Genomic DNA, 23,030 nt, shown 5'->3' on the forward strand with positions numbered 1-23,030 from the left:
CTGTCTGTTCATTCCTTCCTGACATCCCTGGAGGCCATGCCCGTGGAGTAGGGCTCTAAAAATGGGGAAGGTCTAGAAGTCCCGTGAACTTGTAGCTCCAGTGGAGCAGGCGATGCAGGTCCAGCTGTCCCCATTTCCAGGTGAATCCTAGGAACATTCCCAATGACAAAGACACGGGGCACACTGGAAAGGATGAAAACAACATGATGAGGAATTCACTGCCTTTTTATAGATGCATGTGCAGTTTTATTTAGTTTTTTTCCCCAAGTTATTTCTTTCATTAACAATCTTAGTATCTAATTTTTTAGTCATGTGTTTGTATCATAGAAACAGTCTCTAGAGAGTAATGTCAAAGAGCTGTCTGACCTTGAGGAAGACCCTGATGGTCCCTGAACTTCCTTATCTAGGACATGGAGAAACAAAGCCAGACTGCTGGAGAACTTCAGCAGGGTCAGGGTTACATGCTTGCAAATAGACACACGGGCTGCACCTTTTGTAAACACGGGTGTGGGCTGGGCCTGATCTCCTGTTGCTAATTCTTCGTCCATTAGGAAACTGAAGGGAAGTGTTTGTGTAAAATTACAAAGTGCGGTCTCTCAAATAGACTTTGCAAATCACTTCTCTCATGGCACTGACACACGGTTAAGTTTTGAAATCCAGAAGGGGCTTTGCATAAGTACATTGTACATAACAAGGTATCCTGGAAGGGAAGCAGCATAGAGCAATACTGTTGTGGTTTGATTTTTTAAGACCCCACCAAAACCCTCTGTCCTTCACTCTAAATCCCCACATCTGCAAGGACAACAGATTCCAACAAGAAAGGAGCTCTTCCCTTGCCTCTAAATGTCGTGTGTGTCTTACGCCATTTAATTCGTGCAGGAACTTTGTGAAGTAGGCGATTGTAGCCCCATTTCACAGACAGTAAGACTGGTGTTTGCTGAAATGAAATAACTTTGTATAAACGTTAGAATCAGGACCCACCCCCAGGTCTGTGTTCTCTGCAACCTGCTGCGTTGGGACAGCAAAGGGATGCTAGCAAACATAGCATAAAGGCAGCAGAAGAAGGGTCTTGGGGACCCTAAGATACATTTCACAGACTGCATAATTCTTGCATCACATGCAGTGTCTCATCAACAAAGAGAGAAAAGCATTCTTGTATTTGTTTCTGAGGAAAGTGATGTTCGATGATTAGAGCATACAGAATGCCTCGAAGACGAAATGTCTGGCTTTCCCCCAGTTAAGGGGGCGCTGGGTTTACAAGGCCGAGACTTATCTGCGATTTGAACGGCATTTAAGCGAGCGCCCCACACGTAGACCATAAACTTAAGGGAGGTGAAAAATGAGCCTGAGCAATAATAGTCAACTTACATAAATTCTCTCTACAGTTTCAATTAGAACTTGTAGGAATCTCTCTTCGTTTTATGGTGTGCCTGTGAGCTGTTAAGCAGCTGCTGGGCATCAGCCCAGCAGTGACTGTCTATTAGAAATGGCTGAAATAATTCCCAATTATTTATGGGTTATTGCCATGTTTTCAAGCTTGCATTCCCATATGCTCTGAACCTATTAAAACCCATCGGGATGGAGCACAAGCGCTCATATACCTACATTGCCATGTACCTGTCTTAATGAGAAGTGCCCTGATCGCAAGCTATGCTAAATCAGCGTAATGCAGTGTTTTTTTTTTAAGGAACACCCTTTAAAGAGGTACGGTGTTAACCTTTCAGTGTGCTATTACAGCCCTATAACTAGGTGCGTTTAAGCTCGTAGTTCCTTTGGCATCTGCGTTTGCTTTGCGCCTCGCTTCAGAATTCCAGTTCTGTTCCTGCGTGTGTACCTTTCTCAGGAACTAAGCCTGTTAATGCCAACAATTAGCCAGACGATTACTCTGCCACCATCCTTACCCAAACCATAATTTCCTTTGAAAGTGTAATTGAGAATTGAATTGTGCATTTAGAGCGTGTTTCGAGACAGAACCCAAACTCCCAAGTAGTTATAATATGTTGCCTCTTGCGATGAGTGAAATACACCATGCAACTGGATGGTTGGATAGTTTACCGACAGGCGAAAAGAAAGAGGGACCAGGTGAATGTTACAGTATCGGTGTTCCCTTTATGCATGGTGTTTTCTGTTCCGTACAACGATTGAGTGTGCCCTGTTTTATACCAATTCTGTCCCTTCTTTGAGAATGCTAGGATTTCCAACGAACATGTGTGCACTGCTGTGAATGAAAAAGCCCCCAAAACAATTAGACCTCCAGGTCCTCCATCAATAGGTCGCCAAAGCAATGACTGATCATTTCAGTATTCTTCCTCATTTTTTTTTCTCTGTCCCACAGGGTGCCCTGACAATCTCACCGATTCCCAATGTTTAAATCCCATTAAGGCTTTCCAAGGCTGCATGAGGCTCATCTTTATTGATAACCAGTCCAAGGACCTCATTTCAGTTCAGCAAGGTTCCCTGGGGAATTTTAGTGATTTACACATTGATCTGTGTAGCATCAAAGACAGGTAATTATTGTCTCTTCTCCTCTGTTCTCCCACCCCCTTCCCATTCTCACTGTTCTAAATATGAGTTTCTTTAAGCAAAATTCTAATCCACTGACATTAGCCACATTAGACATAATTGAGTTGCCTAATGGAAAATATTTCTGAAAGGATTTCAGGCCCAGAGAAAAATGGTTTAAATTAGTTGAGTCTCTCTTCATGTTGACTTGCAGTAAATGGGATATGCAAATTAAATCAAAATACAAATTTGTGACAGGATTAAAATTGTATGCATAAACAACATTTGATTACTTTGAAGTTAAGAGTGAAGCAAAAAGGAGGGAGGGATTACTTCGGTCTTAAGCCATTTTATTCTTTAGAGCAGGGAGCATCCTTTCTAACAGGGGGAGATGAACATCAGGCCCTCAGGGTCTAGAACAGAGGTTCGTGTGGTCCAGTGGTGAGGTGACTCCTGGGGCCACTGACCTGTGGTGTCACCTCCAAACCATGGCTTCTTTGGCGCAGAAAAGAGCAGGTCCCCCATGGAGAGAATCAGCATTTAATACTGTGCAACCCACAGATGCGGCACAAGTTCAGTTTCTTTCTTTATTTCTTCCGGGCTCCAACTCCTCTTACATTTAAAATTTCTAGCTTCAAAGACACACTTTGGAAAATTAAAGAGGACCAGTTCTGAGTTTTCAGCCAGGCTTAGCGTGCTCTCCACGTTTTATCTCTAGCACTTACCTCCTTCATTCTTGTGGTTACAGTCATCCTCGTCGATATATCGTTCAACAAATGGGTGAATAATAGGTGTGCAGTGCTTACCCATGTGTTGGTGTTACAGGGTCTCTGCTCACGTCCCATCATGGAATAAATGAGCCATTATGATAAAATGCAATAAATGCCCAAGTAGTGCACCCTTATTTGTGGGACGTCTGGCAGCCGCAGCTCAGCCTGGCCGTGGGGAGAATGAGGTCAAGAAGGTTTTCAGGAAGGGGTGCTTAGCTAAGTCTTTTTTTTTTTTAATGTTTATTTTTAAGAGAAAGAGCACCAGCAGGGGAGGGACAGAGGAGGCGGGGCGGCGGACAGAGGCTCCGAATCAGGCTCTGCACTGATAGCAGTGAGCCTGATGTGAGTCTCAAACTCACGAACCATGAGATCATGACCTGAGCCCAAGTCTGATGCTCAACAGACTGAGCCACCCACGTGCCCTGGTGCTGAGCTAAATTTTAAAGGACGGGCAGACTTGGCTGAGGCATGATGAGGGGTGCCGGTGTACGATGGGTCCTCTGGATGTAGCATGGGGAGTGGCAGAGAAATAGGAGAGATCATGGCTTGCAAGCATTTCAACAGTTCCAAGTGCCTGTTTTCCATTGTTAAATATTGGGATGCATTTTATAATCCATGACGCATCATCATTCAATCGGCAACATGTCTTTCTTAGCGGCATATAAACTAAGGGTATATGTTAACAATGAATAGTGCCTTAGGGTCAATAAAACATAGCTCAGTGGATATGGAAGGTCACTGTGATGGAGTACATGGTGTGCACACGGCTAGAGATTGGGGCTGTTAGGAATTATGAAGAAATTTGTGTGCCCATGGAATGTGGCCCCGTGTGCTAAGTGACAGTCAGGAAGGGAGGTATCAGATTTGCTTACAAGAAAGAGTACCCAGGAAAAAGGGAGAAGGATGGATGGACGGAGAACCAGCCTGGAGCTAGGAAGGGAACCACCGCCATCCATGGGGCACTGATGAGAAGTAACAGGTGTTTCTCCTGAGCAGCACAGCAATCAGCTCTGTAGGTTGTAGTCTCCTCGGATGCTCCAAATGACCAATATAATTTGATGGAGTTTTATGTGCATGTTTCTCTGTTAATACCACTACACATGGGATCCTCAACAAATCACACAGACTTCCTGGCTCTTCTGCTTCATTTTTTTTTTCTATTTGACCAGCTGGATAAGTGGGTAATAAAATGTGTGCTTCATTAGAATGTGCTAGTTTAGTGATCTCAGAATAAAGGGTACTACACGGAATGGTTGCCACCCCTATAGTCTTTATTAACGATGAGGGGGAAGCATCCGACTTCATCAGCCAGCACAGCCTTTTGCAAAGTGTAGTTCAACAGAGGGAACATTCATCAATAGGGATCTCTTATGATACCTTAATTTCTAATCAAGGACGCTCTCATTATTTTCGATTACATGAAAGTCATTGCCATCTATACTGCATCATTACTTTTGTGTAATTGTAGTCTGTATAATTGTATTACATACAATTGTGTTTTGGTTAATTGTATAATAAGGGATTGTGTTTAGTTTAGTGAGTAAATGGCACGTTTTTCTTGATTTACCAGACATTGCCTCTAACAGAAGGGGATACTGTGGTAGAAGGCTTTGGTTGATTAATTATTTCTTGAACTTATATTTAAAATTTGTTGGAGAGGGGCAGAGGTTCAAAAGCAGGTGGTTCTGAGTTTTGTGTTGCATTTTTAACATGTTGATCAACTAAACTTGATTTAAGAACAAGTGCAGAGTTTTTGTCTAGAAAGAACTTGCCATTTGGGGATGGGGTGGGGTGTGCTAGAAGAGGTGAAGGTGGAGAAGTTTGGCTGTGTTTTTGTTTTGTTGTTTTTGTTTTTTTCTGGCTGTGTTTTTTATTATTGTTTTTTTTTTTAAGTTTATTTTGAGAGAGAGGATGTGGCAGGGGCATAAAGAGAGAGAGAGAGAGAGAGAGAGAGAGAGAGAGAGAATCCCAAGCAGGCTCCACACTCTCAGCGCAGAGCCCACTGTGGGGTTCGAACCCACAAACTGTGAGATCATGACCTGAGCTAAAATCAAGAGTCCGATGCTTAACAGACTGAGCCATTCAGGTGCCCCTGGCTGTGTTTTTTTCTTAACTATGCTCCTGTCTGGAAAGTCCAAGGAGGGCAGCCTTTGATCTGGCCTGAGAGTCTCTTCTCTCCCTGGCCAAATTCTCTGCCCTTTCCTCGTAGGCTTTAAAGACTCAGTCCTCCCCCTGGCCTTTCAGTGGTTGTCTGCTCCACCCCTCCCTGTACCCCCTCTTCTCCCTCAAAGCTAGCTGACCTGGCTGGCCAGAAGAATCTAGCCCTCTCAGTGTCCCATAAGGCTCTCAGTGCTAGTCACTCTAGGAAAACCACGGTGGCATTCACAAACATTCCAGGATTCGAAGTGCTTCCTCTCGTGAGGGTCCCTGAAGCATGAGCAAATTCACAAACTGTTCTGAGACCATGCCTTAGGTAACAGCTAGGAGGGTCCATTCTCATGGATTAAGGAGCCTAAACTAACAGTTTGCATTTCAGCCATCTCCATGATGGGCAAATTACCAAGTTTTCTGGCCTCTCTGGAAAGAAGGAGGCTGAGCGATTGGCCTGACACCCAGTTCTGGCAGCAGAGACTGCTGACTTCAGGAGGTGCCATCAGTAAAATTGCCGAGTGGCTGGCAGTCCAGGGATGGACTGGGAGAAGGAGGTAGAGCACCGTTGTAGGAACCACATGTGGGGCCAGAATGGAGCATTCCCAGCAAATCCCGTGCACTTTCCATAGTCTTTCTAAACCTCTCGACTAGAATGTGCATCCACTATACCTCACTTTGCGGGCTGAATCTTCAACCTCATGTTTTCCGCACCCCAGACCAATGTTCTTCGAGATCCACACTTACCTCTTGCAGTCTTCTTGGACTTAAAGGAGGCAGGACATGATATTTTAAACCACACAAAGCAAAGTCACCCCCGATAAATGCTTTGCTCCATGAACAACTTTATCATACCCTCCGGTACTCAACCTCTTAGATAGGCATTGAGTGAATGGGTGAGGCATTCTATGGGTGAGGTATATACCCAAGTATATACTTGGGTGGCAAAAGATGTGGTAAGAACTGTGGAAGCCTGGCAGTGCAAGGGCATCAATATCCCCATTTCTCAGAGAGAGTCAACTAAGACCTAGAGACATATGTCAGTTTTTCCATGACTACAGGATTGAAGTTGTGGGTCAGAGTTGAACCCTGCCAGTGTTCTCTCCCTGACTTGCACCCAGCAGACACTAGCCTGGAAATGGCAGTTGTGGGGTGTCTGTGGCTCCTAAACAAGTGGCCCTATCTTCTGCCCCACCGTAGAAAAGTTTTTTGGGGGTATTCAACATATTAAATTCTTTGTAAACGTTAGTTGCCTAATTAGATGCCATTTAGAAGAGGGCATTCAAAGTCGTGTGCAGGACTGAGTGAAGTAAGTCCCGGTGATCCAGGTCAAGAAGTACTTCTTCCCAGGACTTTTGTTGGAAGATCCTACCAAGCCCACTCGAGGAGCTGTGTCCAGTCCTGCTGAGTCCAAAGTCCAGGGCAGAAGAAACACATCACCAAATATTGTCTTAGAATATGAAGAGGAGACGGGATCCAAGGTGTGAAGCCAAACTTAGAGGAGCAAACAGGGACACACTGTCTGAGGTGGGGTGAGTGGGTGTCACACGGAGGGCAATTCATTAATCTCTGTGCAGGTGGCAGCAGCCTCGAGAGGTGATAGAGTGTGTTTAATTCCCAGTCACTACTTGTCAGCTTGAGATACGACACATATCATTTAACCTTATTGTGTCTGTTTCCACTTTTGCAAAACCGAGATCGTAAAATCTACCTTTGCATTGAGAGTTAAATGAGACAGTGTGAGAAACCAGGCGCTGAGTTGCATGGCTAGTAAACAGCAGTAGATCGTATGTAAATGTTCGCCATGTTAACTCCCATAGCCAACATTTGCTAGCTCTCCAGATTCCATGGAAAGAGGAGAAGGCTCTGGTCTCCCTCCGAAGTTCTTCCAGCCCACTGTGGCCAAGTGATTCCCATTAGTTTGCAGGGTGGATCCCCTTAGATGTACCTCATATGTGCCCTCAAGTTCCTCTGCTTAATGACTTGGATTGAGTTGTTGTTCAGAGGAGCTCTCCCTGAGGGCCACAAACAACCACCCATTAGGAAAGTGCCCATCAGTTTGGGTGCCAAGACCGCAGTCTTTCAATTCTACCAAAACTTGATTCTCAGGGCCTGGTTGGGTAAGGAAAGCTTGTGATTGGTATGCCCTGGGGCACAGAATTTAAGGCAGTTCTTATTTCTTGGCTCATGCAACTGTAGACCCTGAATTTACATGAACCTGGGAGCAAGTGCCTCGTTAGCTTGTGCAGGCGAATTTCAGCAGGATCACATCAGAATCATGAGGAGGGGTTGTTAAAACCCAAACCACTGGGCCCCACCCCTAGAGTTTCAGACGTTATTGTTGTGGGCCAGGGAATGTGCATTTCTATCAAATTCCAGGGTGCTGCTGGGCTGGTCTTAGAAGCTGACTTTGAGAATCACTGTCCTAAAAGCTTCCAATCCTAGAAGTCATGGGACTGTGTAGATTCTGCACAGAAGTGGTGTAGGTGTGGGGAAGAGGGATGACTTCTGCCCCAACTGTGCCCCCAAGCAGCTGTCCTCCTGATCAGAATCTCACAGGGTCTCTGAAAAGTTCCAGCAACTCTATCTCAATGTCCAGCTCCAAAGTATTGAAATCAGTCCACAGGAGGCCTTTGGGAGTGAGCACAAATGAATCCCGTCTCCCTCCAGCTTTCCTGGTTTTTGTCTCCGAGCTCCTGCTTCCCACTGCAAACAAAGCTTTTGGGAATACAAATGAAACCAGTCAGGTCCTCAGGGGTGCCTTCGCGAAGGGATATTTTGGTGTGGAGGGAGTATGCGTCTTAGAATAGCTGCAGTTGCCATGAAACATAACTTGTCTTTGTGTTATTTGAGAGACAGTTGACTTGCTGGCCCTGCTGTAAGTCAGAGCTTGGTCTTTCATTCTAGATAAGCCTCACACCCTGTGGGTGGTGGTGCTGCCATTAGAATGATGGTGACCCTGCCTACCAAAAAATATGAGACCGAAGCTTTCTACAGATGGAAAGAGACTGATTTCATCTGGTTTCCTGGGGTCTGGCAAAGGGTCTATGTGGTCACGTGTCGCCTTGCCCCGCATCCCTTCCTCATAGAGTGATGGCACTGGGGAAGGTCCTTGGAGATCATCCACCTTTGGTTTTGCATAGGAGAAGATAGAGGTCTAGCGGAGTATGGCAAAGCCAGGTATGGAAGCAGGGCTCTTCCCGTGGGGTCTTTGTTTTTGCCTCCAATGGGGACTTTTTTGCTCCAGCCCTTTTAAAAATGAAACAATTGGCTTGTTCCAATGAGTGAGTCACATGTGAAATGCTGCTTTAAATGTCTTGCAGCCAAATAAGTTATGAAATGTAGCTTCTCACTCCATAACCACTTCCTCCCCCCCCCCCCCCCAACACACATTCGTTTAAGAAAAGCATCTGCTAAACTCTCTGGTCAAGATTCTTACCTTCTTGGTTCAGAGTTTGGAGTGTTGTAAACACTGAGAGTGGAGAAGCATTATTTTGGATGACCTCCCATAAACAGACTTATGCTAAAAACCCACTCTGTGTGTGGGAGTCTGTTAAAAACAGTAGGCTGTATAAAAAGCTTACATTGCATGGTAATGCATATGTTTTAGTTCTTCTCTAAAATTGAAAGCCTTTCCATTGGGTGCCAGAAAAGCCATTGCAAGGGCAATGCCCACACAATCTGAGTTTCTAACTCTCAAGTGAGAAATGCTACAATATGGTGTTCTCCTTTAACTCATGGGATGGAGCCATCATCAAAACAAGAGCACTTCTGCTGTTTTTATTTATCATGCTAGTCTATTTTATGGAGGAAAAGAAAAGGTTAGAGTTTATGTAACAGTTACTGAGCAAACATTCTCTAAATACGATTTCATTTAAGCCTCTCCGCAGCTCTGCCAGCCAGAGTGGTTCTCAAAGTGTGGCTCCCAGACCGCCAGCACCTAGAGGCATGTTAGAAATGCATATTCTCAGGCCCTGTACCTTTTGGATCAGAAACCTGGGGAAGGGGAGCAAGCTGAGTTTTACAAAGCCCCTGCCACCAGGGTGATTCAGATGCACAGTCAGATTTGTGAACCGTTGGGTTCCCCTCTTACTGTTATCTTAGGGATAAAATCACCCATGCTTAGTAAGCTGCCAGAGGTCGCATTCTTAGTATTTGGTGGACCTGCGATTCAAATCCAGGTTTTGCTGACTTTTCGATCCACAGAAAGGTGGAGGGCCTATTGCCTAAAGGAGAGAAAAAGGAGACATGCATTCAGGTATGCGGAGCAAGTCAGGGGAATGTCACTGAGGAAATAAGATGTTGAGAACTTGATGTGTGGGCTGTGTTTAGGGAGGTCAGGCAGGGCTGTTTCAGGTGGGGTGGAGGGATTAAGCCTGGGACTCAGAACAGGTGAGGTGCTGGGCATTTGTCTCCCTGTGTGGGAGAAGCTGTATCGGCATCAGTGGGTAAAATAGAACTTAAAGTCAAAGCCATAGGGAACTTGCAGCAAACAAAACAGTTTAAAATCTGAATAACAGGCCATATTAATAGCTAATCCTAAAAAATGGTTACTGTGTGCCAGACCATTGTGTGTGTGTATGTGTGTGTGTGTGTGAACCCTATGAAGTGAGTAATACTGTTAACTCCATAGTACAGAACAGGATTGAGACACAGCGACGCTAATACCTTGTCTGGGTCACATGGCGAGTTATGTAGCAGAGCCTGGCTACAGACCAAAGGGTCTGGTTGAAGAGGTTCGACCTGTCCTTGCCTTGCACTTGACTACTTATAACTTTGTAGTTAGCAGGTATCCAACATTCTTCAGCGGGATTGCAAAGTAGAAAATGATGTGTTTTCATCTTGTGTCCTGATCTTGAAGCGGGTTGTATCGATGCAGGCAGAAAAGGGATATGGGCCACAGTGATGGACCACCAAGGATGCCTGAGGGGCTGTCATCCTTGCAGCTCATTGTCACAGCCTTGTGACAAGCACACTGAGGTTCAGAGAGAGCCGAAGTCTCCACCTCTATTTCTTCAGGCTGGTTAGGGAATACAGAAGCCTCACAAGTGACTTGAAATGGCTGGCTGTCTTCACGAGGCAGATTTTGAATGGGTTTGTTAAGTGCCTTTTATCTAGAAAAGAGCAATTTACTCATCTGCTAATTGAATGAGAGTTACTCCCCATCACTGAGCTTATACCTCTTTGAAAGTCAGAGGGAAGAGGGGCATTGGGGGAATATACCACCTGGCTTGGACCTGAATAAGTGAGCTTGAACGAGTGAATCTGTGTTCTGTGCCCAACCTCATCTCTCATTCCTTGTTTTTACAAGAAAAGTGGATCATTATCTTGATGAAATGGTCCTTCTCTACCTGTGCGTGCGGAAGGGCATCGGGGCACCAGTGATTCACAGAAGGCACAGAGCGCCAACGAAGCCAAAGGTGGCTCTTGATTCTGTCCCATCAGAAGGTGGTGAGACTGTTCCCTCACCAACCAGTGATCTGAAATACGGCTGCAGAAAACCAAGCCGGAACAACGAGCTGGGTGAATTATCACCAGGGCTTCTAGAAGCTGAAGGATTCATTCCAAGAGCTATAGTCATGAGGTTGAGGTGAGGGGTGCAGCTTTAGATCGCAGTAAGAAAATGTCTTTTCCAATCAGGAAGCGCTTGGAGCCTGTCTCCTGAGACATACTGGCTAAGGAATTCAGATGTTTTAGATGACATAGAAACCAAGAAAAACTTTCAATCTGGATTAAAAACAGGGGGGAAAAGGCGATTTTAGATCCTCAAGTCACTTCTGACAGCCACTGCTTATATTTAACTGTGTGGAAAACATTTCTAAATTAATAAGAAGAAAGAGACTTTTCTTTGTTGCTCCCTTCACACAAGCATTACGTAAATAAGCCTCACCCAGCACCCTGATAAAGGCCTTCTGTCTGTTTTTCTCATTCTCCAAAGAGTGCTCCTTTCTCCATGGCCAGTGTCCCAATCGTTTGTTTTCTTTTTCCCTCACTTATACTAATGTCCACTCATTGGGCTGCTGAGGCGAAGCCCCTGGCACCTTGGGCGCTGTTTTCCCTCTAGTCCAAAAGCATTCACGGGTGGCTCCTTGTAAGCACTGTTTCTGGGCACGATCGGAAAGAGCAAAAACCTTACTATGTTTTCACTTGGAGAAAAAACAGGTCTGACTTGCGACAAAATGTCCTCACCTGTTTCTGCAGCGAAACCTAAATTTAAAATCAGTTCCGTGCTATTTTTATCTTGCACCAAGATATCTCACAGGAAGCTCCCGAAACTGGATTCGGCCTCTTGGGTTTTGCTGCGGCCTGGACTTCTGAGCGTAGGGTTCAGCCTTCCCGCTGCCCATCTCACATGCGCGGCCAGCATGACCACGTACCATTGCTGTAACCGTCACAAAGGGGACACTGGCTTCCCCGCTCAGCAGATGAGGAGACCGACTTTCACATGAATTTAAAAATGTACGTCACAACAGAATCAAACTCGGGATTTCAGGCAGCGGTGAAACCCCTGCTGTTTACATTTTAGCCTGACTTTGGACACAGCCAGTCACTTAACCTCTTCATGTCTCACTTCTGTCCATAGGCAAATGGGGACACTGGCTGCATCTGACCACTCTAGGGGGCTAAAGGAGAACAATGTGATATCATTACAGCCTCCCTCTCGAACTTAGGGCAAGGATTGACTGAGGGCAAGACGATGAAAGTTCTTAAAGTGAAAAGCAAGAGAGACAGAAATGGATGGGGCTGTGTGTTATCTCAGTAGGCCCGGTGTTAGAAAACCCATACACAGGTAGAAGAAGATGACACCCTTCTGAATAATTTACCTACATACATAACCCGTTTTATTTTTTGGACAAGTGATGAATGTTTTCACACAGTTCAAGTTACAGATTTGAAATCTTCCCTCCAGGTTTAGCTTCATCTTGACTAGATCACTTCGACGTGATTTACTAGGTTCTTTCTCTCCTAACATTGGGATATGCTGTGGGTGGAGTGGGAGATCATCTCCACACCTGGAAAATACAGAGGGAAGAAGCATTACAAACCTCACACTGACAGTTATGCAAAAGAATACGAACATATCAAACTTCATAGTCTTTTCTTTTATTTAAAAAAATTTAATGTTTAATTATTTTTGAGAGAAAGAGACAGAGCATGAGGGGGAGAGGGACAGAGAGAGACAGAGGAAGACACAGAATTGGAAGCAGGCTCTAGGCTCTGAGATGTCAGTACAGAGCCTGTCAGTACAGAGCCTGATGTGGGGCTCGAACTCACAAACCATGAGATCATGACCTGAGCTGAAGTCGGACTGTCAACCGACTGAGCCACCCAGGCTACCCCATAGTCTTGAGTCATGTGATACCTCTTGTGTCCAGGACACCATTAATTTTATTATGACAAAAATGTCATCATCAGCTTGCGACCTGCTTTTATCCATGCCAAAAAAAAATTTTTTTTCCCCTGTAACCATTAGGTAAGGGGCTATCCCTGCTTTAGAATTTAAAATAATCCCAGACAGGGGCACCTGGGTGGCTCAGTCGGTTGAGGATCAGACTTGGACTCAGGTCATTTATCTCATGGTTTGTGAGTTCAGGCCCCGCATCAGACTCTGTGCTATCATCACGGAGCCCGCTTTGGATCTTCTGTCTCCCTCTCTCTCTGTCCCTCCTCCACTTGCGTGCTCTCTTTCTCTTAAGATAAATAACATTAAAATAACAATAATACTAATCCCAGACAGTGGTAAATGACTCAAGGTTTATATGTTTGACCAGATAATTCTGTTGAGAATTACAGATTCACACTCTGAAATGAGAATCGTATGCATCAGCCTGGACATTTGTGTGCGCACAGATGTCAGGAGATATTCACACACACAGGATACAAAAATATGACGCTATCTGGTGAGTCCTGATGTACTTCTTGGTCCTGCTTGCTGAGAGACCGCCCATACTCTGCTAATCTTCCTCTGTGACCCACACATTCATTCAGCAAATCTTTTCAGAGGGCCTACTATGTGCCAGGCGCTTTTTTGTTGTTGTTGTTTTGCCCTGGAGATCCAAGGCTGAACAGGACAGAGAGTTGCTGCTTGTCCTTCCTGGTATGCTTGGATTAGGAGTCTCTTTGTTACTATTGTGGGTCGTTCATGCACTCCTTATTCATTCATTCATCTCCTGTATTTGGAACATCTCTGCTGGGTCACCTCCTGGTTAGGAGCTAAGGATGGACGTATGTGCTGAGCATAGTAGGTCTTCATGCCCCTGATTTCAGAACGCTCCATGGAGAGACACAGATTTCAACCCAATAATTATGGAAATGATCACATATGCTCCTCAATAAGGTGTGATTAGCATGAAGCAGATCCACAGAGTGCTAGGAGAGACTGAGAGGCAGCTGGCTTTTAAGGGGGTGGGGGTGGTTGTCAGAAAGGAGACATGTGGGTGCCATTGTCTTCAGACTCTGCAAACACAACTGTTCACTGCCAGTCTGGTTTGTAGTTTCCAGTGCCTCCTACAGACCTCTGGCTGGCAATTCTGATCTCAGTGTCCTGCCTATATGTCCTCTGCTGAAATCACTGTGTGCTGGGGGGAGGGATAGGGGGATAGGGGTGGGAAATTCAGCTTTCTTTAGTGGGAAGAAACTTTCTGTGTTTTTAGCTGAAAACAAATTTCTCAAAATTTCCCCCAAGAAGAATGTGCTGGGAATTCTTCTGTCTTTCAGTAATAATAGCATACCTTTAATTCCCCCGACCGCAAAATATGCTGTCCTGGCTGCAAGGCTAAGGGGTTTACCTTTAACCTTCTACTAGCTCATTCCTAATATCATATTAGCTGCACTTACAGTTAGCAAAATAGAAAAACAAAAACAAAAACAAAAAAACAGGTCCATGTCTTCCCATCCAAAATAAACCCCAGTGTAAAGGTGGTAATGATATTTCAGCTGGCAGCTTGGTAAAGCGCAAGAATCTGAACGTGACAGGAGGCATATGCATTTTAAAGGTCATTCTAATTACCATGCTTACTCATGCTAAGCTGCTACTCTGGGGTTTATTGGAGAAGAACCACACGCTGGGGGGAACTGAGACCATGTGGTCGGCAGGGACTTGAGCAAATAGTAAAGAAGGTAATACAAATTACTGTTGTTTCCAGTGATATTAAATAATTCTTCAACGTCTGAGACATCTGAGAAGAAGAGGGAGGGCGGGCATTGATGGAGACCAGGGCGAATCCTCACCGTTCTGAAAGCTGTGATGCTGTGATGCCTTTTCTCGGGATCCGCATTTGACATGGTCGTACAGGGACCCATGAAAGAGGCCCTGAGGACGAGCTCCTGCCTGCATTAAATTTTCCATTTGCGAACACTTCATTCTCCCCATCATAGTGAATTCATAACACAACTTTTCTTGATGGAATTATCCTAAATGTAGAGCCACTTTTTAGATAGGGAAATAAAATAGCGGAGAACTATTCTCTTAGTGGCAGTTTGCCCCATACCTCTCTCCTAGTTCCCGAAATACAGATTTTATTACAACTCTAGCCGTGGTGAAATTCAGATTCTGTACATGTGTTTCCCCTGCCCTCTTGTAGTTGATGGAGTGAGGCATTAAAGACAAGGATCCCCACCCCCCCGCTTGCCTCTTTGGTCTCCCTTGACCGCTTCTCCCGTTTCCTTCCTCTTCAACATTATCTCCTCTATTAATTCATCATTCTCTTTAGAAGCACTTACTGAGCATCTGCTATGTTCCCGAATACGTATAATCTCTGCCTGCAGGAAAGCTCAAGAGCAAGAAAGCCAGACAAAAAGCAGACAGGGTACACAGGGAAACTTGTGGCACGGAGGGGCATGGAGTCACATCTGAGCTGCATTGTGACAGGCAAGCAGAGCAAGCTGAGGTGAAAATAGCAGTCGAGGGGCAATTGAACCCCTCCCTGCCCCATAGCAGCCGGTCTTATTCTAGCCCCCAGGCACCTGCTGCTATTTACTTGTGTGGAGTTTCCTTCCACCATTCCTTTTACCCCAGTTCTGCCCATCTCTCACAGACTAGTTCAGATCCCACCTACCGTGTCAAGTCTCCCTTCCTATGCCTGATGTTCACCAAGACCTTATGTGACCGTCCCTGGCATTTCTTTTCTCTATTACATTTAGCTCCCGATCATGACTGTCACCTGTTTTGGATCTGTATTTCGCCCTCTCAGAGAAAGTTCTTGATATGCGCACTGATGCTTTCTGTTGAGGGCACACGCTTCGCCATCATTTGTTGAATAAATTGAACCTTAACAGCATCTGCTGTTGGTGGCTGGGGATGAAATGCATGTGTAACTGACAACACTCAACACTCCTCTGGGAGTCGGATGTAATGTCACCTCAAGAGATGGAATGAACTTCATCATCTTTAATATCTTTTCCCGTCCCACACCCTGGAGACCGTTGTCCAAGATTTGGGAACTGAAACCCTTCACCTCTTTCTCCTGTTGAAAACTTCCCACTGTGGTTCACACCAAGCGGCACTCTATTTGAATAGCTCGAGTGCCTAATAAAAGCAGCTGGTGCCAGCTGTCATCGTTCACGTGGTGTTAAGTGCTCCTTCTGTAAGCACTAGCGAGCAAGAGTATTTTTGTTTAGCAAGGCCATCATAAAATTAGACAAGCAAACCATAGCAATGTATTTGAGCAACATAGCCTATAAATATTACAGTGGAAGGAAGCATGCGAGCGCATTATCCTTATTACAATCTTATGCTTTTAGAAGATAAGGGGGTTAGCTCTGAAAAAGAAAAGTGTGTCTGAAGAGAAGCCAGCTCTAGAGAAACATACAGAATGTCTGCGGTGATTGTCAAAGCATGTCACCAGTCTCCTGGTAATAGGATCTGGGGAGTGCACCCCCTGGATTCAGCGAGCTCTAAACAGCCTCCTGGAGGCTCAGTTGGGAAAGCTTGTGAAATTGGCATGGTTCACCTGTTAGGAATGGGATTAAAAAAAAAATGATACTGACGGGTGCCAGCGTGTCTGTAACTATGTCAGCTGTTTATCTGAAAGTGAAGTCATTGAAGAAGGATAAAGGTTTCCCGTGAGCCCAGAGAGCAGCATCGGAATCATATACAATCCATACTCTGTCACCGTCTTTATTTTTCTCTCTCTTTTTCGGAAATGCCTGGCAGAGACTTAAAAAACATTGTTATTATTCACTGGGCTGTGTCAAATTCTCTAGTGCTTTCTAACAGAGAGAGCCACTTCCAACTTTTTCCAAATGCCATCTAAAGCCTTTTTGTAAAAAAAAAAAAAGTATATGGAAGTTGTATTTTTTTTTCTTCTCCTATGAAATTTTCCCCTTGTTTCTATAGTATAACTGGCGTCATCTAAATTTAGTAGAATTCAGCCATGGGCCAGGTGCCATGCTAGGTTTTATCCTCTACTAATTATCTTACTCACATCTATGGAGACCTGTACTAAAATGTTTAAAATAAACCATTCTCATTTTACGAAGTAGAGAACTAAGGTTTATAGGTGTTCAGTGACTTTTCCAAGATTACATAGTTAGCAAGTATTTTCATTAGAGGTTAATGGGCTCGCAAGCAACTTAGAAATAACAGAAATAATGTTGCCTTTACAAAATTAAGCTAAACATCTCATAGGATTGTCTTGAAGATACACTTAGTATCTATGCCAGGCTGAATTATACCTCAATTAATGGCATCAAACATATACCCCTTGAGTTCTTGTACTCCTGATGTCAGAGTGAAGGAGCATCATGGATCTGACTATATCTCCTTAGGAATGGATGAAGCCTATGGGATGTAATAGAAATGTTTGTGTCAGTGAGTGAATTGAATACTAATTGGACTAGACCTTTACTGCCCACTAGAAGAACACTGTGCAGTGATGGAAACAATCTCTTTTATGTTGTCTACACCTAATCACTAGCGGCTTTTGTGCAGTTGAAGTGTGGGTGTTATGACTGAGGGAGTGAATTTTTAATTCAATTTCATTTTAATAAAGTTAGATTTAGATAAGCATGTGTGGGTAGGGTCCACCATATTGGATAATGCAGGACTAGACTCTCTGTGCCAGTCCCCATGGAGCCGTATATTTTTTTCCTAGTTCAGCAACCTGCAGCTGCACCTAGGGTGACCCTAAAGATGAGGTATGGGTCTCAGAATCAAGACCCAATGAGTGTATATAATGCCAGCCTTAGCAGTCCATGCTGTGTATGACCATGGTCTATACCTTTCCATACCTCTCCTCAGAGCATTTGTATCAGAAGACAAAAGCTTATCACTCTTTGCCTTAATTTCTCCCAAGATCCTGGGCAGACAAGTGGTTTAACTATTTTTAGCTCAAATGTCAAAAAATTTGTGTTGCTTAAGAGATAACTTTACTATATCAAGTATTCTTTTGCTGATCTGTTGACCAGTTCAAAGTTACCTGCAAAATAAGGACATATTTTGAGCAAATATATACTTATCATCTAATTATATATCATCACTAAGGATTTAGTTTCTAATATCTTTTACAGAAGAGAATCTTCGTTTTTTTTTATTCATCTCAAGTATCATAGAACATGCTAGAATTAGTTATTGATAGCTCTCTAAAAACTTCCTGCCTGGGGCGCCTAGGTGGCTCAGTTGGCTCAGGTCATGATCTCTAAGTTCATGAGTTCGAGCCCTGCGTCAGGCTCTGTGCTGACAGCTCGGAGCCTGGAGCCTGCTTCAGATTCTGTCTCCCGTTCTCTCCGCCCCTCCCCCACTCACACTCTGTCTCTCTCAAAAAATAAATAAATAAACATTACAATTAAAACAAAACAAAACAAAAAACCTTCCTGCCTGAATCCAAGCAATTTGGAGTAAGAAGTATCCTGGGGGCCAACAAAACTTGTGTGGGTTCACTCACTAATGTGGATTTGGATCATTCAATCTGTCAGACAGTAGGGGCATTAAACCCAGAAATCCTTGAACCATCCTTGTTCCGATTTTAAGTTTAAATGGCTGGCCTCCTGATATTTTGTAATCGATCCATGGAGCTTACCTACAGGAGAAGGATGTGTTGGTCAATCTGGTGGGAATACCAGGCCCTTTGTAAATTAAACTTTTCAGTGTACATCCTTAAACTGGAATTCTAGTATGCACCAGGCTTTTGTTAGATTTGCTTGCATCAGTCATAATATTGATGATTAGTGGTCCTGATCATCTGTGAAAATTGGATTTCAGTGCTTGGAACCTGAGAGCCCTACCTTTGGATGGAATGCTTTCCAAGGTAAAGGCTACCTAATGGGGGTCTCTGTGGGCAAATGGTTGGCTTCACCTGAGTCTTTATATTAATTAACACAAATGACCTCAAATAAAGATCCATACCAGACTGCAGGTGTTAACCTAGCACAATTTCCAATACTACCAATGGATTAAAGGTAATCTTAAGATTTAACCCCAACCCTGTTGGAGAATAGCTTCAACTTTTAGAATGCATAAAAATCACTTAGGATGCTTTTTTAAAATGCAGATTTCTGGACTCTATAACCCCAGACATTCTGATTAAGTCCAAATGAGCTAGAGACATGGAATCTGCATTTTTATCAGACACCCCAGGATGTCTGTTTATCACTCTTTTAGAAATATTGTGTCAGCAGATTAAACAATGAAATTTCCTTATTGAGCTCATCATAGTACAGTTTCATCCAAATTTTCTCTACACAGTGGGGAACAACACTCTAGTTCTGCCTGATGTTAATGGTATTCTTTGAAAAATGATTTCTTTGTTCAAATAAGTTTGAGAAATGCTGGAGTAAGTAAAATTAAATGGGTTTCTTTACTGCAGGATTTCCCAGTGTGTCATGTGGCGGTGGCAGTTTGTGTGTGTGTGTGTGTGTGTGTGTGTGTGTGTGTGTGCACCATACACTTCTAAGCTATGCAAGAGGGGAATTAGAAGAAGTTCACAGCATCACAGATATATTTACCATGAAACCCTTCTTTACAGACTACTCATCCACACAAGAAACTTTTGGAAATGCTACCCTGAAGTATATAGTACGTCAGAGTAATCACCAGGAGGTGTTCAGTAGTGTAGACAAAGTGACTTCAAAAGCTGGTGTTAAAGAGAATGAGAGGATCATAAGCAGACCTTGGCCCTCCTTTTTTTGCCTTTTTCTCAGTAAAACAAACATTTTTCCTTTAAAATGAATCCTCTACCCCCTTTTTTCCCTCTTTTTTTATTTTTTTGTTTTTTAACGTTTATCTATTTTTGGGACAGAGAGAGACAGAGCATAAATGGGGGAGGGGCAGAGAGAGAGGGAGACACAGAATCGGAAGCAGGCTCCAGGCTCTGAGCCATCAGCCCAGAGCCCAACGCGGGGCTCGAACTCACAGACTGCGAGATCGTGACCTGAGCTGAAGTCGGACGCTTAACCGACTGGGCTACCCAGGCGCCCCCCCCCCTTTTTCTCCTTCTAATTCTGATGCCTAGAACTTCTTCCTTTGATTTGTACAGACCGAGATTTACAGCCTGCCTTTTACACTTCTGTAATCTTAAATAAGCTGCTTAATATGTGATCCTCACTTTCCTAGAGATAGCGATAACTGTCTCACAGGGGTGTTTTATTGATTAGCTGAAATAATGATGTGATAGCGTGGCACGAAGTCTAGCACACCAAGTGTAGCATTTATTGAAATGGTAGGGAGGTTAACATTCTTTCACGTCTATAAATATTTTGGGAAAATTCAGACAGAAAATGGAAGAGCACAGTGTATGATTTATTTCCTGAAACTCTAGAGCTGGCAAATCGGATGCAATGTTTGTACCCACCATGATGCTAGTGACGGTGGCTTTGGACAATATTCCAAGGGATTCCAAGGTAGAATTTAGACTCAAAGGTGAAAGACTACAGTGGATGAGTGGTGGTACCTACCAAAGATGTAGGAGAGAGTGAAAGCAACTTTTTTCTTAGCCATGCAGGGAAATATTAAACAGAAATGCCAGGTGGCCCCAGTCATGTAAGATCTGTCAGCATGTCATTCAATTCCAACAGAATAAAAATACAGTTGATGAACAGTGACGGGCTGAACTTTGCTGTGTGCATTATTAATTTTGAAAAGAGACAGAGTAATCTGGGAATGAGGGTTCAGTTTTGGGATGTCATGTGTGGAGCCTCAAATGACAGAGAGGATTCTTTCTTTTTATTATTTTTTTTTAAAGTTGATTGATTTGAGAGAGACAGAGACAGCATGAAAGGGGAGGGGCAGAGAGAGAGAGAGGGAGAGAGAGAATCCCAAGCACACTCTGCACCACTGGCACAGAACCCAATGTGGGACTTGAACTCATGAAACTGCGAGACCATGACCTAAGCTGAAACCAAGAGTCAGACGCTTAACATTGGTGCCATCCAGGCACCCCTGACAGGATTCTCATACAAAAGTGAAAGTGAATGCAGGCTGTGTGAGGGTTAGTGTGTTAAAATGGGGACTGTGGACAGTCCTTTAGAAGCCATCTATAATTTTATGTGTCTGGGGCCTCTTGTCCTGCTGTTGTCTGGGGTCACTCCTCCTCCTGCCCTTCGCACCCCATATTTCTGTGGGAAATGTATTCTTCCGTGGCTTCTAGCCCTCGGCCAGAGTGGACTGACCCATCAAGCTGGGCCAAATTGGCCCGCTCTGGGAGGTCCCAAACTTGATATTAGAGAGGAAAGCTCTTTTCTCATAGGGGACACCTTGGGTTGCAAAACTTGGCAATTCCCAGCAATCCTCCCTGTCACAGGGAGGAAGATGGGACAGAGGCAGAGTGAGGGAAATCAACCCACAGAGCACAGCCAAGGCCAGGGTGCCATGAACCCCCTAGTTGTATCCAGGTGTGCAGGCTCAGCTTCTCTGAGGTCCAGCTGCATCCCGGCTCTCCCCGGCCGGCTTGGGGTTCAGCTCTTAACTGTGCTCTGTGGGCCTGTGTCTACTTCTTGACCTAAGATGGCTTAAATTTTGAATATTTTCAACTAAGCTTCTCCTTAATGGAAGGCTTTTCAGCTTCCATTTTCCACACGTGTAAATTAGATAATGAAGAGTCTAAACAAGTTGAAAGGGGGGAAAAATGTGTGTATAATTATCGTAGGAAGGATTCGGTATTTTCTTTCTTTCTTGTGTTCTCCATAATCTCCTCGTGCAAGGGTCATAGCATTTGAGGTCAGATCGGATTCAGAGCCTGTGCCTGGAACAGACACAAAGTCCGGGGCCAACCAGACTCTTCCTGGCTGTGGTTGGAATGACTAGCCACCACCTGCGGTCACTGGCAGTTTACCACAAGGCAGGGCATTGCCCCTGCGGGGTTCAGGCCTCAAGCCCCAGACACAGATCTTAACTAAACCAGAACAGTGACTGCTCAGTTCCCTCCGGGAGGCCAGGTTTCCTGCAGTGGACAGGACACTGGTAGAAATTAAATGAGCAAAGATTTAGTGTGACCTTTCTTAGCAGCTCCTGAGGTTAGCGACAGAGGATAGAAATGTCAGATCTGCATCAACAAGCCCAGTGAGCAAACTGGGCTTAGCCATGTGCAGACCAGATAAATCTCCCTCTCCATGAGCCGGGAAGTACATATCTGTTACAGAAAGAAAGAAAAGAAAACACACAGTCTGGGTCTGGGTCACAGACCACCTGCAAGTGTACATGAAAAGAGTAATGGGTTTATTTACATGGAGTCATGTTCTACCAGACCTTACTTGATTTTCAAAATGATTTGGAGATGATTTTTAGCTCGATTTTACTAAAGAGGAAATTAAAGCTGAGAAAAGCCTGCAAAACTTCAAATGGCACACACGCTAGAAAATGGCAGACTAGGATTTGAACTTGGAGCTCCCCAGTGTGACGTCCGGGTTGTCTAAATGCACCCTGTCTGTGAAGGAGCCCACACTGTTCCTCAGCTAGAACACAAGGGGACAGTCCCAGACCAGCCCTTCCTCATAGCAGAGTTCCCATGCTCAAAAATGAGACCTTCTGGTAGACCTCCTCATTCCCCAGCTCAGGTTTAATTTTATAGCATGACCTGTAAAGTGAAAATCAAAAGAACCTTCCCAGAAGACATGCCCAAATGGATCAGCAACCTGGATATTTCAGGCCCTGCTGGTGTCGTGATGTTCACACTCTCTCTCTTTGTGGGTTCCAGAGGCCATGGTGGTGACCACAGCAGCCAGGCCAGCCTGCAAAATAAAACCTTGGAAGGAGAGTCAATGAACCCAATCATGACCTGTGTCCTTCTTGTCCTGTATATAAGAGGTTTTTCTCTCTGTCTTTTTGTTTTTTGGCAATGAAAATTTTGTATTCTGCCAAATAAAACCATAGGGCTATCTATAAAAGATTAAAAGCAATATTTGAAGATCAAATTAAATATTTCTTAAAAAAATTTTTTAATGTGTATTTATTTTTGAGAGAGAGACAGAGGCAGAGTGTGAGTGGGGGAGGGGCAGAGAGAGACAGACACAGAATCTGAAGCAGGCTCCAGGCTCCGAGTTGTCAGCACAGAGCCTGACGCAGGGCTCGGACCCACGAACCGTGAGATCATGACCTGAGCCGAAGTTGGACGCATAACCGACTGAGCCACCCAGGCGCCTCTCAAATTAAATATTTCTAAACTTGGTCTATGAAAC

At 44.3% G+C, this 23,030-nt stretch overlaps 1 protein-coding gene across 2 annotated transcripts in view; it reads left to right on the plus strand.

Moving 5' to 3' along the window:
* Window positions 1–23,030, plus strand: part of CNTNAP5 (contactin associated protein family member 5) — a 796,957-nt gene that overhangs the window by 454,388 nt on the left and 319,539 nt on the right. For both annotated transcript variants that reach the window (XM_047084746.1, XM_047084747.1), the window contains exon 10: window positions 2,336–2,507. In XM_047084746.1, the coding sequence (XP_046940702.1) occupies window positions 2,336–2,507 (172 nt within the window). The remainder of the gene's footprint in view (window positions 1–2,335; window positions 2,508–23,030) is intronic.

The sequence above is a fragment of the Lynx rufus genome, unplaced genomic scaffold, assembly GCF_022079265.1.
Source record: "Lynx rufus isolate CCGP_SWC_20201006 ecotype Redwood Valley unplaced genomic scaffold, mLynRuf1.p SCAF_2, whole genome shotgun sequence".
NCBI classification, from domain to species: domain Eukaryota; kingdom Metazoa; phylum Chordata; class Mammalia; order Carnivora; family Felidae; genus Lynx; species Lynx rufus.